This window comes from Anomaloglossus baeobatrachus, chromosome 9, assembly GCF_048569485.1.
Source record: "Anomaloglossus baeobatrachus isolate aAnoBae1 chromosome 9, aAnoBae1.hap1, whole genome shotgun sequence".
NCBI classification, from domain to species: domain Eukaryota; kingdom Metazoa; phylum Chordata; class Amphibia; order Anura; family Aromobatidae; genus Anomaloglossus; species Anomaloglossus baeobatrachus.
Genome location: NC_134361.1, coordinates 211,267,575 through 211,286,777, shown reverse-complemented (window position 1 = coordinate 211,286,777; position 19,203 = coordinate 211,267,575). Strand labels below are relative to the sequence as shown.

The window sequence follows — 19,203 nt, the reverse complement described above, 5'->3', positions numbered from 1 at the left end:
GTGGTGGCTGCACACGCTCATTACCCCTCCACTCACCGTCTATAGCAGTGGAGGTCGCACACGCTCACTACCCCTCCACTCACAGTCTATAGCAGTGGTGGCCGCACACGCTCACTCCCCCTCCACTCACCGTCTATAGCAGTGGAGGTCGCACACGCTCACTACCCCTCCACTCACCGTCTATAGCAGTGGAGGTCGCACACGCTCACTATTCCTCCACTCACCGTCTATAGCAGTGGAGTACGCACACGCTCACTCCCCCTCCACTCACCGTCTATAGCAGTGGAGGTCGCACACGCTCACTCCCCCTCCACTCACCGTCTATAGCAGTGGAGGTCGCACACGCTCACTACCCCTCCACTCACCGTCTATAGCAGTGGAGGTCGCACACGCTCACTCCCCCTCCACTCACCATCTATAGCAGTGGAGGTCGCACACGCTCACTACCCCTCCACTCACCATCTATAGCAGTGGAGGTCGCACACGCTCACTCCACCTCCACTCACAGTCTATAGCAGTGGAGGTCGCACATGCTCACTACCCCTCCACTCACCGTCTATAGCAGTGGTGGCCGCACACGCTCACTCCCCCTCCATTCACCGTCTATAGCAGTGGAGGTCGCACACGCTCACTCCCCCTCCATTCACCGTCTATAGCAGTGGTGGTCGCACACGCTCACTCCCCCTCCACTCACCGTCTATAGCAGTGGAGTACGCACACGCTCACTACCCCTCCACTCACCGTCTATAGCAGTGGAGGTCGCACACGCTCACTACCCCTCCACTCACCGTCTATAGCAGTGGAGGCCGCACACGCTCACTACCCCTCCATTCACCGTCTATAGCAGTGGAGGCCGCACACGCTCACTCCCCCTCCACTCACCGTCTATAGCAGTGGAGTACGCACACGCTCACTCCCCCTCCATTCACCGTCTATAGCAGTGGAGGTCGCACATGCTCACTACCCCTCCACTCACCGTCTATAGCAGTGGAGGTCGCACACGCTCACTACCCCTCCACTCTGCTTCTGTATACGGCAGCACTTCAGTATTACAGTAGTGAAGGTAATCTCCTATGAACCTCAGGGTGGGCTCTATGGGAGTACAAAGATAGCAGTGATGGGGTCTTCACATAATTCCCCATTAGCACCATGTGATCATATCATGAAGGGGGCAGCATTATGCACTAATGCTGATCAGCAGTGATTGATGCTAGCTCTGATCACTGCCGTTAGCGGCCAGTGCTTGGCCCCTGCTCTGATCACTGCCGTTAGCGGCCGGTGCTCGGCCCCCGCTCTGATCACTGCTGTTAGTGCCCGGTGCTCGCTCTGATCACTGCTGTTAGTGCCCGGTGCTCGCTCTGATCACTGCCGTTAGTGGCCGGTGCTTGCTCTGATCACTGCTGTTAGTGCCCGGTGCTCGCTCTGATCACTGCTGTTAGTGGCCAGTGCTCGCCGCTAGCTCTGATCACTGCTGGTAGCAGCCGGTGCCCTGACATAAGGAGCGGGAGCAGCTCCTGCGCTCACAGCTGTCAGGAATTGCCCTATGAGCAGTTGCAATTACACAATGTGTGTGTTTGCAGGAGGCTGAATGCTCAGTGGAGTCATAAAATAAAGGCAAATCTTAGCAGTTGGGACCCCCTGGGACCCCCGACCAAAAAATAAACCTGGGAATGAGCTAATATTACAATATATGAGTAAACATGGCGGAAAATGCTCAGCACCAGGAAAGAGTTAAGGGCTGACCACTGCCACAAGTCAGGCCAATGTCCCTTCATCAATGACTCGGGGGTCACAAAGTGCCCACCTGCCAATCCCCACAATAGGGAGCTCAATCAATGGCCATTCTTTGGGAAGTCATTGAGGGACACGCCAATTAATGGACTGCGGGCCGGCATGTGTAACCTCATCGGTGGCTTTATGTGTGCGCGGGCGGAGGATTGTCAGAGGCAATAAACCCCCCCACGTTTAGATCACTGGTCAGGACGGGGGAGAGGGGGGCGCTCACTCGATTTGTCCACCAGTTGGCAGATGAATAGTTACTGACGCTCGCTGCTCGCATACAATGCGATCAGCGGGACAAAAGCAGCGGCGATGGGACTCGATTCCAAATAATGTATCTGGAGAGGATTACAGCGGCAGATAGAGCCCATCTCCCCGCTCGCCTCCTATATCCCTCTCTGCGGGGAGCCTCCGCGCGGATCGATATCTCATACTCCGCTCCGCAATGGGAAAGTGATCTGCGGCTGAGGCAGGAATCAAGCCCACAACATGGCTATCTGCTTCCCAGACCCTCACGTGCAGGAGGACGGGGGGAAGAAAGTGAGGTCTCTTCATTAAAGGGGTCATCTGCTTAGGTTTTCCTAAATGTAAGGAGACCTCTGCAGCGCCCCCGCAGGAGGAATAAAGCATTGCATGGCTGCCTTACAATTTGGCGCAGGGGGTGATGTCAGCGCCAGTCTCGCAGAGGTCATCAGACATGTCAGCCAGAAGGTAAGATACGTGCAGGGTCACGTCTGCACGGAGAGTGCACTACTGCGCAGGAGTACAGGACGCAGGGGGACGGCGGCAGGTAAGATACGTGCAGGAGAACAGGACGCAGGGGAACGGTGGCGGAAGGTATGATACGTGCAGGAGAACAGGACGCAGGGGGACGGTGGCGGCAGTAGGTATGATACATGCAGGATCACGTCTGCAGGAGAACAGGACGCAGGGGGACGGTGGCGGCAGTAGGTATGATACATGCAGGAGTACAGGACGCAGGGGGACGGTGGCGGCAGTAGGTATGATACATGCAGGAGTACAGGACGCAGGGGGACAGTGGCGGCAGTAGGTATGATACATGCAGGAGTACAGGACGCAGGGAGACGGTGGCGGCAGTAGGTATGATACATGCAGGAGTACAGGACGCAGGGGGACGGCGGCGGCAGGCGGTATGACACATGCAGGAGTACAGGACGCAGGGGGACGGTGGCGGCAGTAGGTATGACACATGCAGGAGTACAGGACGCAGGGGGACGGCGGCGGCAGGCGGTATGATACATGCAGGAGTACAGGACGCAGGGGGACGGTGGCGGCAGTAGGTATGATACATGCAGGAGTACAGGACGCAGGGGGACGGCGGCGGCAGGCGGTATGACACATGCAGGAGTACAGGACGCAGGGGGACGGTGGCGGCAGTAGGTATGACACATGCAGGAGTACAGGATGCAGGGGGACGGTGGCGGCAGTAGGTATGATACATGCAGGAGTACAGGACGCAGGGGGACGGCGGCGGCAGGCGGTATGATACATACAGGAGTACAGGACGCAGGGGGACGACGGCGGCATGATACGTGCAGGAGTACAGGACGCAGGGGAACGGCGGCGGCAGGCAAGATACGTGCAGGGTCACATCTGCACGGAGAGTGCACTACTGCGCAGGAGTACAGGACGCAGGGGAACGGTGGCGGCAGTAGGTATGATACGTGCAGGATCACGTCTGCAGAAGTACAGGACGCAGGGGAACGGCGGCGGCAGGGAAGATACATGCAGGGTCACTTCTGCACGGAGAGTGCACTACTGCGCAGGAGTACAGGACGGTCAGCAGCGGCAGAAAAGATACATGCAAGGTCACTTCTGCACGGAGAGTGCACTACTGCGCAGGAGTACAGGACGGTCAGCAGCGGCAGAAAAGATACATGCAGGGTCACTTCTGCACGGAGAGTGCACTACTGCGCAGGAGTACAGGACGGAGGGGGATGTCAGCGGCGGCAGTAGGTATGATACGTGCAGGGTCACGTCTGCACAGAATGCACTACTGTGCAGGAGTACAGGACACAGGGGAACATCAGCGACGGCAGGGAAGATACATGCAGGGTCATGTCTGCACGGAGAGTGCACTACTGTGCAGGAGTACAGGGGGACGGCGGCGGACATACACATTTCACCTTGGAAACTATGATAGCAGACGAGTGCGGGGACAGGCGACCATTAACGTATAGTGATATCCCTCCCCGGATAACCATTATCAGTAGCAAATGCTGAAACATAACCCAGACAAAGCGGCCCCGATGTGGAACTACAAGTACCAGCCGCTGTGGCCATAACTATACAAATGAAACCATCAACCTACCTGGAAGCTGCTGGGTCGGCTGCTGCCAAGCCTGGTAAGTGCTACCCCAACCCTGTGTTACGAACGCCTGAGGACCACTGGAAAAAGAAAACACCGCGATTAATGGCCGCACATCGAGAAAACCGAAAAAAAAAGAAGCAGCTGCCTATAATACGGGCAGGGATCTAGGCGGCATTAATGCAAATAGTCAATAACACGGGTCTTCTGGACTTAGCGATTATCGTGGATGGTGACGCCGATGGGAGAAGTGCAAAAAAAAAAAAAAGACCCAACGCCCTCCTGGACCGCGGCCCGAGCCCCTCACTTACTTCTGATGAGGTGTCGCGTGTGCCTGGTTGAAAGGACTCTGCCCAAAGCTGCTCGGGGCCCCGATGGCTGAACCCTGGAGGAAAGGGTTAAACGTCAGGACCGAATAGTCAGGACCCCCATCTCCTGTATGACAGTGCCGGGGAGCGGGCGAGGGGCAATCTCCCTGCTGTAACCTACCCCAACCTTCTCATCGATGAGGTGCCGGGCCAGCTCGATCTGCTGCGGGAGGCCTCGGATGGTGAATATCCGCACGCCGGGGTCCGTGTTGGGAGGCGGATTTCTCTGAAGCTCCACGTGGGCTCCGGATTGCTGGTTTATGCTTTTGATATTTTCACCCCCTGTAAAAAAAAACAAAAAAAAAAACAAAGAAAAAAAGTATAAAACAAAAAAAGTTAAAAACTTGAAGCCTCTGCAGCACCCGAATAAAACCGTACCCCCCGCCCTCCTGCGCTTCCTTGTGGAGACTAAACAGAAAAGGCAGCGCTGTTCTAGATAAAGGAATTATCCAATTACCCAGAGATTAGCGGCCGGCGGCTAATTATGGCAGTAATGACATCTGATAGAAGCATATTGTTCTGTGCCGCCGTCCCAGACGTGCCGCACTCGTACACAACGCACTGCCAGGACGGAGCATATGGAGCCGGCGTCTGCAAACATGTCAGCAGGGTACGGAGAATTGATTAAAGCGTGTCCTCCTGCCGGAGAGTGACGCCGCACAGTGACGAACAGCAGGGGGCGCAGCCGAGGTGACCCCTCATTACTTAGCTATTCATTACCAGCGCGACCCCCGACCACGACACCCTGGTCTAATATTCATGACCGTCCCACACACAGGACGCCGGCACAAAGCAGAGCGAAGGGGGGAGTCTGCTGAGAAAAGTACGAACTCCTGCAAAAGGACTGCGGCCGAACGGTGTCACCGGGGAGCGAGGAGGGAGCGGCCGGGGCCGGCGCCACCGGGGAACGAGGAGGGAGGGGCTGGCGCCACCGGGGAACGAGGAGGGAGAGGCCCCACCGGGGAGCGAGCGGCCGGGGACCGGCGCCACCGGGGAGCGAGGAGGGAGCGGCCGGGGACCGGCGCCACCGGGGAGCGAGGAGGGAGCGGCCGGTGACCGGCGCCACCGGGGAGCGAGCGGCCGGGGACCGGCGCCACCGGGGAGCGAGGAGGGAGCGGCCGGGGACCGGCGCCACCGTGGAGCGAGGAGGGAGCGGCCGGGGACCGGCGCCACCGGGGAGCGAGGAGGGAGCGGCCGGGGACCGGCGCCACCGGGGAGCGAGGAGGGAGCGGCCGGGGACCGGCGCCACCGGGGAGCGAGGAGGGAGCGGCCGGGGACCGGCGCCACCGGGGAGCGAGGAGGGAGCGGCCGGGGACCGGCGCCACCGGGGAGCGAGGAGGGAGCGGCCGGGGACCGGCGCCACCGGGGAGCGAGGAGGGAGCGGCCGGGGACCGGCGCCACCGGGGAGCGAGGAGGGAGCGGCCGGGGACCGGCGCCACCGGGGAGCGAGGAGGGAGCGGCCGGGGACCGGCGCCACCGGGGAGCGAGGAGGGAGCGGCCGGGGACCGGCGCCACCGGGGAGCGAGGAGGGAGCGGCCGGGGACCGGCGCCACCGGGGAGCGAGGAGGGAGCGGCCGGGGACCGGCGCCACCGGGGAGCGAGGAGGGAGCGGCCGGGGACCAGTGCCACCGGGGAGCGAGGAGGGAGCGGCCGGACTGGTCAGTGATGGGACTGGAAAGAGCAGGAAACTGCAAGGCATCAGCACCACGGTGCAACGTGTGCAGTTCCTGCTATATATACTCTGGACGCCGCTCAGCGCATATTTACCATCACTTAGCAACAGGCGCCACGAGTGGTCACTGTATTAATAATGCCGCTGGGTGGATTCAGACGGCTGCAGGTTACTAAGTAGAGAAAACCATTAATGTGCTGTGAAGGCCTAATCCTGAGGAAAGATCCACGACCATCAACCGCAACACTAATCACCAGCCGAACACTGCGACCCCCCGCAAGACCCCACTGTCACATATACATACCGGGAACACCCAAGACCCTCCGTATACCGGGAACACCCCACAAGACCCTCCGTATACAGGGAACACCCCACAAGACCCTCCGTATACCGGGAACACCCCACAAGACCCTCCGTATACCGGGAACACTCCACAAGACCCTCCATATACTGGGAACACCCCACAAGACCCTCCGTATACAGGGAACACCCCACAAGACCCTCCGTATACAGGGAACACCCCACAAGACCCTCCGTATACAGGGAACACCCCACAAGACCCTCTGTATAGCGAGAGCACCCCACAAGACCCTCCGTATACCGGGAACACCCCACAAGACCCTCCGTATACCGGGAACACCCCACAAGACCCTCCGTATACCGGGAACACCCCACAAGACCCTCCGTATACCGGGAACACCCCACAAGACCCTCCATATACAGGGAACGCCCCACAAGACCCTCTGTATACAGGGAACACCCCACAAGACCCTCCATATACTGGGAACACCCCACAAGACCTTGCATTTGGGGGATGCCCCTGTCAGTCAGACGTCATCGTTGGGACTTTGTTGCTTCTTACATTCGCCCATCTTTCTCGCCTCTCATACAAACTACACGAAGTGACGGATCATTTTCCTATACCCCTTCCCCCCTCCAATTGTCCCCAGGTAATCCGTGTTACTTCCCACCCCGCTGGTATTAATGTTGTGGCAGTTCGGTGAATTACTGCAAATGTCAATCAGCCTTGGTGATTTCCTTTCCAGAGTAAAGGCGAGATCTCCGCTTGCAGGCAATGGAAAGAACAAAACCCCCCAAACCCTCCCCCTCCATTCTTGCTCATTAAACATTTTTTGCTGCTGGTTCTCAGGCAGCGATTCACTGACACAAAGCAGAGATCTTACCTAGTCAGGAACTGAAATACAAAATTATAAAAGGGATGATAATTTAGTACAACTTTTTTCTGTTTTATAAAATTTTTCCCCAAAATTAGGATCCAGTGTTGGGGGGGGCACATTGGACGGGGTCTCCGGCTTTATCTCCCGGGAGCGGAGATGGGACGTTTTGGAGGACTCCTCCATTTACCACCGACCCTCATCATCATCATCCATGGAGCCGTGTCCCAATTTGTTCCCCCCCTAGTCTGAGAATGTCAGCGCTGCGGCCCCCGCCCCTGCTTTTCTGTTTACAGGGACTGCAATGATTAAAAAAAAGGAGGTTGTGGGGAAAAGGAGAATCGGGGCCCCAGCGGGTGGCAAATTGTAAAGCAATTAATCACGACGGTAAAAAGGCAGCGGACAGGCCCCGGCCGCGAGCCCCCCACTCACTGTTTATCATGGAAATGTGAATGGGCCGAGGAGCAGGGGGAGGTGGAGCGAGGCTGGGGCTTCCGCCCAAATTTACTGACACAGTGACTCCATTACTACCGGGGAGAAAAAAGGGCCAAACAGCGAGCAGTGATCCGGAATGATCCAGCGCCTCAGAGGTTAAGTGGCTATATCCCAAAAATAAGTGGGCCTGGCACATAATCCTAAAAGGAGTCTGTGAAAGGCTGGCGTCCTACTAACCGCCCCCCCGCATCCATATGTGCAGGGAAGAAAAACAAAAAAAGCACCACGGCGTTATTATAGCCCATTAACGCGGACGGGCACAGTATAAAAGTGCGCTACACGGACACAGCATTACCCGCGCCGCGCAGCTAAGTGATAAGTGAGCGCTATTTTCCAGCAGGGGGAGAGGCCGGGCAAGCAAATTGTCTCTAAATATCCTTAAGTGCCCGGGCTGCTAATCGTTATGTGATTATAATCTAATTACACCGCCGCGCTTCACCAGGCGAAGCAAGCACGAGAGGCGTGTGGAAGCGGGGAGCTCAGAAAACGCCGGAGCTGTGCGCAAATCACAAGAAAGGACGCGGAGTACAGAGGACGACGAGAGACGTGTGGACGCGGGGAGCTCAGAAAACGCCGGAGCCATTCGCAAATCACAAGAGAGGACGCGGAGTACAGGGGAGGACGAGAGGCGTGTGGACGCGGGGAGCTCAGAAAACGCCGGAGCCGAGCGCAAATCACAAGAGAGGACGAGAGACGTGTGGACGCGGGGAGCTCAAAAAACGCTGGAGCTGTGCACAAATCACGAGAGGACGCGGAGTATAGGGGAGTACAAGAGACGTGTGGACGCGGAGAGCTCAGAAACCGCCAGAGCCGTGCACAAATCACAAGAGAGGACGCGGAGTACAGGAGAGGACCAGAAACGTGTGGACGCGGGGAGCTCAGAAAAAAACGGAGCCCGGCACAAGTCACAAGAGAGGACGCGGAGTACAGGGGAGAAAAAAAAAATCCGTCTGATTACATCCAATCACGGGAAAGCCGGGGGACAGCTTTCTACCATGTTCAGATCAAGTGGTCACCATGTGGCAAAGAGTAGAGGACTGGAGGCTGCAGGACCACCGCTCCGGGGGACGCCGGACAATGCGGCTGCACATGCGGTCGTGTGAAGGGTGACGTTCAATGTTACCTTTGCCTATGACGAGGCCGCATTTGTCGGCCGGCACAGTGTATGTGATCTCTTGCATCCCGCCTGTGCAATAATTCCATTCACTTCGGGTGCGCCCTTTCCCTCTAGACATGGCCAGACTCCCAAACCCGTCCCGTTCCTGCAGAAAGAAAAGGTAAATATTAACCAAAATAGAAGGTATAATGGCCGGAGCTCACAGCTTTCAACCCCCTCCAAAAGTAAAAAAAAAAAAAAAAAAAAATAAAAAAATTATATATATATATATATATATATATATATATATATATATATATATATATATATATATATATATATATATATATATATATATATATATATATATATATATATATATATATATATATATATATATATATATATATATATATATATATATATATATATATATATATATATATATATATATATAAAAACAAAAATGCATGCCCTGGGGGTCTGGCCCCCCAGTGATGGCTGGAAGCTTCCCCTTTACACCTATAGGTCATGAACAGGTTACATGTCCCCGGGGTCTTCCACAGCCCAGTCCTCTAAGGGTTAAGTGTCATGTCTGCCATCTCACCTGTGCTGTCAGGATCAGCTCATTGATGATGTGCGCCGCGTGCTGACACCGGTCAGGGAGGCCCATTACTTGCGCCATTCTCTCAGGGCTGATTCCATCATCTGCAGGAGGGAGACACAACCAAAGCAAAGCATTTATCCCCCGGCGGCCGTGCAGCCAAGCTTCACACAGTCACATCCAAAAAAAGATCAACAGCAGCAAACACAAACTGACGGGAAACCGCCAAACCGGCGAGAAAACCCTCCGCCAAACCGGCGAGAAAACCCTCCGCCAAACCGGCGAGAAAACCCTCCGCCATCAAAAGAAGGCAACGGGAACGATGAGGCGCCTCCGCAACGTCCCCAGCTCCAGCAGATGGGAGAGGTCAGTGGACATCGCCCGCCACCATCGCACGTACCTGGCTTGAACTGGATTCTTACGCCGGCGTCGTTCTGAATTTTCTTGATCATTTCGCCGTTTCTGCCGATAACAATTCCCACTGCAAACCTTGGGACGGAGACCTGGTCAGGAAAAAGAGGAAAAAAAAGGGGGCATCAGCGGTGACGGCACAGACTCGGACCGACGGACAAGACTAACACCGATCAGATCACAGCATGCTGGGAGTTGTACTGCGAGCTGTGTGTTACACTTCTGTACAGACCCCATGAAAATGGCCACACAGAGGACCACGAGGACAGTCCACCGAACCATCACCTTATTGGCTGCTCCAAATTTAGCTCAATATGGCCGACATTAAAGGGCCAGTGATTTAGTTGCCTAATGAATCAGTAAGACCGGATAATGCATCCCTTTTCAGGGGTGCGTACCTCTATACTGCCCCCCATCCTGGAGCTCAGGTCGCTGCGGACCCCTCTGAAGTCGGCCACGTCCTTTTCTCGGATGATTTCTAAGACCAAATCTCTCGCTTGCTGCAATATAAAGAGGAAAAAATAAAAAAACAAAGGTTCAGGCCAACTGATGCATTATAGTATGAGGGTCTGCGCTGGAGCGAGGGTCTCTGAGGCCACTGTTTCAGCCTCCACTGTCCTGCCATCAGGTAAAACGCGGGGACCACCAACATTATGTGATTCAGACGTCCAGGAAAATTCATAATCTGAGGGGTCCAGGAAGCTGAGACGTGGGCTGCTGTATGCAGGACCCCAGCAGAGCAGAACAGAGCTGGATGTGGGGTAACCCCTGAGGTAAGGGGCCGCGGGCGACAACACGCCCCACCCGAGGTAAGGGGGCCGCGGGCGACAACACGCCCCACCCGAGGTAAGGGGCCGCGGGCGACAACACGCCCCACCCGAGGTAAGGGGCCGCGGGCGACAACACGCCCCACCCGAGGTAAGGGGCCGCGGGCGACAACACGCCCCACCCGAGGTAAGGGGCCGCGGGCGACAACACGCCCCCACCCGAGGTAAGGGGCCGCGGGCGACAACACGCCCCACCCGAGGTAAGGGGCCGCGGGCGACAACACGCCCCACCCGAGGTAAGGGGCCGCGGGCGACAACACGCCCCACCCGAGGTAAGGGGCCGCGGGCGACAACACGCCCCACCCGAGGTAAGGGGCCGCGGGCGACAACACGCCCCACCCGAGGTAAGGGGCCGCGGGCGACAACACGCCCCACTCAAGGTAAGGGGCCGCGGGCGACAACACGCCCCACCCAAGGTAAGGGGCCGCGGGCGACAACACGCCCCACCCAAGGTAAGGGGCCGCGGGCGACAACACGCCCCACCCAAGGTAAGGGGCCGCGGGCGACAACACGCCCCACTCAAGGTAAGGGGCCGCGGGCGACAACACGCCCCACCCGAAGTAAGGGGCCGCGGGCGACAACACGCCCCACCCGAGGTAAGGGGCCGCAGGCGACAACACGCCCCACCCGAGGTAAGGGGCCGCGGGCGACAACACGCCCCACCCGAGGTAAGGGGCCGCGGGCGACAACACGCCCCACCCGAGGTAAGGGGCCACGGGCGACAACACCCCCCACCCGAGGTAAGGGGCCGCGGGCGACAACACCCCCCCACCCAAGGTAAGGGGCCGCGGGCGACGACACCCCCCACCCAAGGTAAGGGGCCACGGATGACGACACCCCCCACCCAAGGTAAGGGGCCGCTGGTGACAACACGTCCCACCCGAGGTAAGGGGCCACGGGCGACACCACAACGTCCCACGAAGCCACTGTTGTATTACTGTATTAGTCATGGACCGATCACCCTTAACATTAGAGGCATCAACTAAAACAGCTCTAGGGTGAGAGACCAGAACGGTCCAAGAAGCGGAGATTCCGGAGCCGAGCACGACACGGCCAGACGTGAAACACAGACTACATAACCAGTGTCTTTTTTTTCCCCCTTTCCCTGCGCCGTTCTGGCCGGAGCACGGCTTTAAGGTCCAGCATCAGAGCGCCCGTCCTCGCCGCCTCCACCAATTTACTGTTTATCTTTCCTATTCGGGCGCAGATCTCCCGCCCGCACCTTGTACTTTGTGCGTAAACAAACATTATTATAAGCTATGGAGCGGGGGGAGGGGGACATGGGAAAGCTTGAAACTAAGGCCAAGGAACGAGGGCACAGGTACGGAGATGCGGAGGGGCCGGGTACCACGAGGATGGGTTAACCCCCTGCAGCCCAGTCACCAGTCAGGTCGAGAGGAGAACGGGTCATAAAATACTTATATGGGTAAATTTCGGCACAAAGGTGCAACATATTTATTAAGAGGCGCCGCTGTTTGACCCTCCGTCTAGAATGGCGCAGTGTATACAATACCGCACTACCATTACCTGCACTTTGTAGGGGTCTCCCGTAATCCGCAGGGGCTTGTCGGCACCGGTTGGTAACGGGCCGTCTTGGATCATGATCATTTTCACGCCGGTTCTCTCCTGTAAAAATGAATCAAAGGTTAATTCAGAAAAGGCAAAAACAAAAGACTGTCACATAGCGCCACATTCATCCAGTGGTGGTGCCCGGTATGACAGGCCACGGTCATAGAGAGGGGTGGGCGGAGGCGGCCATGTTTTACCCTGCACTGATGACGGGGCCCGCAGCCGCGTTATTCGACGTCTCATCTACGTTCTGCATTTCCTCCTCCACCTTTTCCTCTGGCCCCGTGACATGAGTGACACGGTAGCAATCGTGGCCTCAATCATCCTGCCCCTCCCCCTCCTCTCCCGGCGCTGACACTTTCACTACCTGTCACCTGAGGTCTGACTGACGAGCAACTGCTCATTACGTAACTGCAACCGGTGATTAGCGGCGTTTCCCCCGACATTCGGGAAGTGTAAAACTCTGATTTTTTTTATATAAAAACCAAAGAAAAAAAAAAAATTAAATACAATTAAAAAAAAAATACTTAATAAAATGATTAAAAAAAATAAAATAAAATTATGAATTATTAGCGTTTTATGTTATTTTTCCGGCGCTGCAGTTACCGAGAATTAAGTGTTAATTAGCGTCAGACTGAACCCCTGCAAAGTAACGCGCTCCAAATCCGCGACACACTGAGCGTAATTACACGCTTATACCCGCCGTGGAGCAAAACTATTAGCAAAGTGGGGGGGAAAAAAAAAGACGTAGTGCTGGGGAGCGAGGAGGAGGATGATGGTGGTGGTGGTGAATTGTGCATTAACCCTCGTAGGGCCGGGATCTATTACCTGAAGCTGTTTGATGGTTTCCCCTCCTTTGCCGATCACCAGGCCAACTTTGGAAGCCGGGATGAGGATTTCCTGGACGGTGCTGTTTCCGTCCATGTCGTTATGGAAACCGGGGCCGTTCCGGCAGCGCTCCACGATCTGACTGAGGAGACGCTTCGCCTGCCTGCGGGGGGGCACAGGAACACGGGGTCAGGCAAGAGCAGCTTTATTAATCATTTGTGGGGAAGAGGGGGGGGGGGGGTGTGTCATCCTCGACAGGGGCGGCCTGCAACCCGCCGCTGCTCCACAGGGGCGGCCGGCAACCCGCCGCTGCTCCACAGGGGCGGCCGGCAACCCGCCGCTGCTCCACAGGGGCGGCCGGCAACCCGCCGCTGCTCCACAGGGGCGGCCGGCAACCCGCCGCTGCTCCACAGGGGCGGCCGGCAACCCGCCGCTGCTCCACAGGGGCGGCCGGCAACCCGCCGCTGCTCCACAGGGGCGGCCGGCAACCCGCCGCTGCTCCACAGGGGCGGCCGGCAACCCGCCGCTGCTCCACAGGGGCGGCCGGCAACCCGCCGCTGCTCCACAGGGGCGGCCGGCAACCCGCCGCTGCTCCACAGGGGCGGCCTGCAACCCGCCGCTGCTCCACAGGGGCGGCCTGCAACCCGCCGCTCCACAGGGGCGGCCTGCAACCTGCTGCTCTGCAAAAACCTGTCAGGGCATGCTGGGAGTTGTAGTTGCAGGCGCTGGAGAGGAGCAGGTTGTACACTACTACCCTGGGGAGCATTATGGGGCTGTCAGGGCATGCTGGGAGTTGTAGTTGCAGGCGCTGGAGAGGAGCAGGTTGTACACTACTACCCTGGGGAGCATTATGGGGCTGTCAGGGAATGCTGGGAGTTGTAGTTTGTAACATACATATTGAAGACCACTTGAGGTGACTGATGTCTTCACCTTGCATACCCCACGCTGTTTTGGTTATGTAACATTACTCGGGGGTTATTTAGATCTGGATGGACACACGACCTCCCATCCTAAAAATCGCCCCTGAACCTTGCACCGTTGAAGCCAATGTCTGACGACCGCCGCCGATTCATCCCGAGGGGCGACGTTCTTAAAGGAAGTGGTCACCGAGCCCCTTAAAGAGGCAGTGCCAGCTGATTCCCACTGGTGGACGGCACATCGCACTGTACGTGATGGGAATACCCCCCTTTTATAACGCGTCCGGGCATGAAGAGGTTACAGAGCGGCGGCCGCGGCCCCAGTGATTTTCTTGCACAGTAATGGGTATATCTTCAAGAAAAAGAAGAGGAAAAAAAAAAACCCCAGGAAAACAAAAGCCGATCCTCGGGCGCTCGCTGTGTAATGTGCAGTTGCCAATAACACTTATTCCAGTTCAGCAGTCACAGCAGCCCGGCGGGAATGAGGGGGCTATTGAAGGCTCCGGAGACTGCTGGGGTGCAGTGAAACCAGTTATCTGCACGGAGCCGGAGAACGGCGGGGCGGACGCTCGGATATCGCCGGCTCTGCGCAAAGATGGGGGCGCAGGGAGGAGAGGAAAATATAAAAACCCTGCGCAGCATCGCCTCCGCCCGCTGCGATACCTTCACTGACTTTTGTATTCACTCGCCGAGCGGAAAGAAAAAAAAAAAAAAGTGCAGCAATTGTGGAAGAGATTGTAGGGAACGAGAAGGGAGGACGAGGAGATCGGATACAAAGGAGACGGCTGCTGGCGCTGCAGCGGGGCGGGGGGCTTACTCGATGCTTTCTGGGGCTCCGGTAAGGACGCAGGGTCTCTCAGGCATTCCTCCGCTATCTGAAAGCAAAAAAAAACAAAAAAAGACACCGTGAGCCAGAGGGTACGAGGTACCAGGACGTGGCGCATATCCCCCCAGAGTACCACGCGACCGCTGCACTGCATTCTGGGAGCTGTAGCTCTGCAAATATGGCGGCACACAGAAAATCTATCAATTAGTGCAACATCACCACGTGGCGACTAATCAGAAGAGGCACCAGGGATGCCAGAAACAGGAGGATGGCCGCACTCTGGTCACAGGTCACCGGCGTGGCTGCCGGGCCTCTCACTATAGCGCCACGTGCCTATTCCAGTGCACCCATTCCCTACAGCCCTGCACCCCTAATCCAGTGCAACCCTATCCTTACAGCCCTGCTCCTCATTCCAGTGCACCCCTATCTCTAGAGCCCTGCACCCCTATTCCAGTGCACACTTATCCTAAAGCCCTGCCCCCCCAGTGCACCCTTACTTCTATAGCTCCGCACCCTTATTCCAGTGCACCCTTATCCCTATAGCCCCTCATCCCTATTCCAGTGCACCCTTATCCCTATAACCTTGCACCCTTATTCCAGTGCACTCTTAATCCCTATAGCCCCTCACCCCTATTCCAGTGCACAGTTATCCCTATAGGTCCACACCCCTATTACAGTGCACCCTTATCCCTATAGCTCTGCACCCCTATTCCAGTGCACCTTTATCCCTATAGCCCCTCACCCTTATTCCAGTGCACCATTATCCCAAAAGCACCACACCCCTATTCCAGTGCACCCTTATCCCTATAGCCCCTCACCCCTATTCCAGTTCACAGTTATCCCTATAGCTCCACACCCTTATTCCAGTGCACCCTTAATCCCTATAGGTCCACACCCCTATTCCAGTGCACCCTTATCCCTATAGGTCCGCACCCTATTCCAGTGCACCCTTATCCCTAAAGGCCCGCACCCCTATTCCAGTGCACCCTTATGCCAACAGCACCACACCCCTATTCCAGTGCACCCTTATCCATATAGCTCCACACCCTTATTCCAGTGCACCCTTAATCCCTATAGGTCCACACCCCTATTCCAGTGCACCCTTATACCTATAGCCCCTCACCCCTATTCCAGTGCACCCTTATCCATATAGCTCTGCACCCCTATTCCAGTGCACCCTTATCCCAGTGCACCCTTAGCCCTATAGCTCTGCACCCCTACTCCAGTGCACCTTTATCCCTATAGGCCCGCACCCCTATTCCAGTGCACCCTTATCCCTATAGCTCCGCACCTCTATTCTAGTGCACCCTTATCCCTATAGCCCCTGACCCCTATTCCAGTGCACCCTTATCCCTATAGCTCTGCACCCCTATTCCAGTGCACCCTTATCCCTATAGCTCTGCACCCCTATTCCAGTGCACCCTTATCCCTATAGCCCCTCACCCCTATTCCAGTGCACAGTTATCCCTATATCTCCACACCCTTATTCCAGTGCACCCTTAATCCCTATAGGTCCACACCCCTATTCCAGTGCACCCTTATCCCTATAGCTCCGCACCCCTATTCCAGTGCACCATTATCCCAACAGCACCACACCCCTATTCCAGTGCAACCTTATCCCTATAGGTCCGCACCCCTATTTCAGTGCACCATTATCCCTATAGGCCCGCACCCCTATTCCAGTGCACCCTTAGCCCTATAGCTCTGCACCCCTACTCCAGTGCACCCTTATCCCTAACGGCCCGCACCCCTATTCTAGTGCACCCTTATCCCTATAGCCCCTCACCCCTATTCCAGTGCACAGTTATCCCTATAGCTCCACACCCTTATTCCAGTGCACCCTTAATCCCTATAGGTCCACACCCCTATTCCAGTGCACCCTTATCCCTATAGGTCCGCACCCTATTCCAGTGCACCCTTATCCCTAAAGGCCCGCACCCCTATTCCAGTGCACCCTTATCCCTATAGCTCCGCACCCCTATTCTAGTGCACCCTTATCCCTATAGCCCCTCACCCCTATTCCAGTGCACCCTTATCCCTATAGCTCTGCACCCCTATTCCAGTGCACCCTTATCCCTATAGGTCTGCACCCCTATTCCAGTGCACCATTATCCCTATAGGCCCGCACCCCTATTCCAGTGCACCCTTAGCCCTATAGGCCCGCACCCCTATTCCAGTGCACCCTTATCCCTATAGCTCCGCACCCCTATTCCAGTGCACCATTATCCCAACAGCACCACACCCCTATTCCAGTGCACCCTTATCCCTATAGCCCCTCATCCCTATTCCAGTGCACCCTTATCCCTATAGCACCATACCCCTATTCCAGTGCACCCTTATCCCTATAGCTCCGCACCCCTATTCCAGTGCACCATTATCCCAACAGCACCACACCCCTATTCCAGTGCACCCTTATCCCTATAGCTCTGCATCCCTATTCCAGTGCACCCTTATCCCTATAGGTCCGCACCCCTATTCCAGTGCACCCATAGCCCTATAAGCTCTGCACCCCTATTCCAGTGCACCCTTATCCCTATAGGTCCGCACCCCTATTCCAGTGCACCCTTATCCCTATAGGTCCACACCCCTATTCCAGTGCACCCTTATCCCTATAGGCCCGCACCCCTATTCCAGTGCACCCATAGCCCTATAGCTCTGCACCCCTATTCCAGTGCACCCTTATCCCTATAGCTCTGCAACCCTATTCCAGTGCACCCTTATCCCTATAGGTCCACACCCCTATTCCAGTGCACCCTTATCCCTATAGGCCCGCACCCCTATTCCAGTGCACCCATAGCCCTATAGCTCCTCACCCCTATTCCAGTGCACCCTTATCCCTATAGCCCCTCACCCCTATTCCAGTGCACCATTATCCCAACAGCACCACACCCCTATTCCAGTGCACCCTTATCCCTATAGCTCTGCACCCCTATTCCAGTGCACCCTTATCCCTATAGGTCCGCACCCCTACTCCAGTGCACCCTTATCCCTATTAGCCCCGCACCTTTTTTTCCATTGCACCCCTACCAATGTAGCCCTGCACCCCTATTCTGCCACATCTCCCTCTTACGCCCACACCATTAATACCAATGCTTCTGTCCATATTTACCTGGCGCGATCTGAATCTTGCACCCGGATTCTGTCTGGATTCTTGAGATCTGTTCCCCTCCTCGCCCAATAACTAGAAGAGAGAAGAAAAGTGATCAGTGGCCACAAGCCCACCCTGACGCGGGAGAAGCCCACCCTCCTTAATAAGTCCTTTCCTGTTAATATTAAATTAAATGTAAATTCTTAAAATCAGGAAAGCTGGGTGATAAGTATGAACAGCTCGCACTGCAGCATCACCCAGCTTTCCCTGGCCCCAGAAGGGAACTTACTGAATCCCACCATCTTGTCAGGCACTTTAAATTCTTCGGTCATCACAGTCCTGGTAGAAAAAAAAAAAACAAAGCTAAGAACCAAAAAAAAAAAAAAAAAAAAGAATGGGTCGCCCCCTCGCAAATAACGCACCTCGAATCCTACCACTACACTAATGTAGCAGACCCCCGTGACGGCTGCGGCCCATACAGGTGGTCGGGGGGGACTCCGCTTCTACACTGCAATCCCCGAAATGCTGCTCGGTGGTCGCTGGAGGGTCCGCATCACTAGCTTGAGCTGAATCATAGACCCATTATGACCCAGCGATGAACGCCCGCCCCCAGGACCCCCTGAGCACGATCCCCCCCACGACATGACGCATCATTTCTACTGTGTAATACAATGACAAGACCCCCTTTCTTGTACCACCCCCCCCCCCTCGCCGCCTTACGTCATGGAGTGCGGCCCACTGTAATCATAAATCAAAAACTCTATCGACCCCCCCCCCTCATTACTCCGCATGCAGGACATAGCGATGAGACGAGGGGGGAGCAGTTCACACACGGAGTACAGATGGCGGATCAATACACAATTAGTTTCCAATCAATAGATAATAAAACGGAGCCCGCGGCTTTACCTTTGATGTACCAGGGCCCCGAGCTGGGCACCAACTGTGGAAGAGAGGAAGGAAAAAGACAGAAAAAAAATCATAAGTATGAGAGTAATGGATAACGCGGGGTCCGGACGAGGCCGGGGGAGGGGCGCGGACCTTATACATTATGGCTATAAATGGAGGAAGCAGCTGGACATCGATCGCAGGCTTTCATGTGAGGAGGACCACGCACTGCCGGACCCCCATAACAAAAAAAATGTAAAATCCCCCCCCCCCACTGGCCGCCAAATTAACGATGATGTAAAGAGCGGCAGATTGGTGTCCGGCCGGGACATAT

The 19,203-nt window shown here is 56.1% G+C and overlaps 1 protein-coding gene across 1 annotated transcript in view; it reads right to left on the bottom strand.

Moving 5' to 3' along the window:
- FUBP3 (far upstream element binding protein 3) overlaps positions 1 to 19,203 on the bottom strand; it is a 41,056-nt gene that overhangs the window by 16,849 nt on the left and 5,004 nt on the right. The window contains exons 3-15 of the mRNA XM_075323188.1: positions 18,891 to 18,924; positions 18,274 to 18,323; positions 18,006 to 18,077; positions 14,888 to 14,945; positions 13,154 to 13,316; positions 12,284 to 12,382; positions 10,328 to 10,429; positions 9,919 to 10,021; positions 9,522 to 9,622; positions 8,942 to 9,080; positions 4,598 to 4,758; positions 4,420 to 4,493; positions 4,112 to 4,188 (exon numbers count right to left, since the gene is read on the bottom strand). Coding sequence (XP_075179303.1) covers positions 4,112 to 4,188; positions 4,420 to 4,493; positions 4,598 to 4,758; positions 8,942 to 9,080; positions 9,522 to 9,622; positions 9,919 to 10,021; positions 10,328 to 10,429; positions 12,284 to 12,382; positions 13,154 to 13,316; positions 14,888 to 14,945; positions 18,006 to 18,077; positions 18,274 to 18,323; positions 18,891 to 18,924 — 1,233 coding nt within the window. The remainder of the gene's footprint in view (positions 1 to 4,111; positions 4,189 to 4,419; positions 4,494 to 4,597; positions 4,759 to 8,941; positions 9,081 to 9,521; positions 9,623 to 9,918; positions 10,022 to 10,327; positions 10,430 to 12,283; positions 12,383 to 13,153; positions 13,317 to 14,887; positions 14,946 to 18,005; positions 18,078 to 18,273; positions 18,324 to 18,890; positions 18,925 to 19,203) is intronic.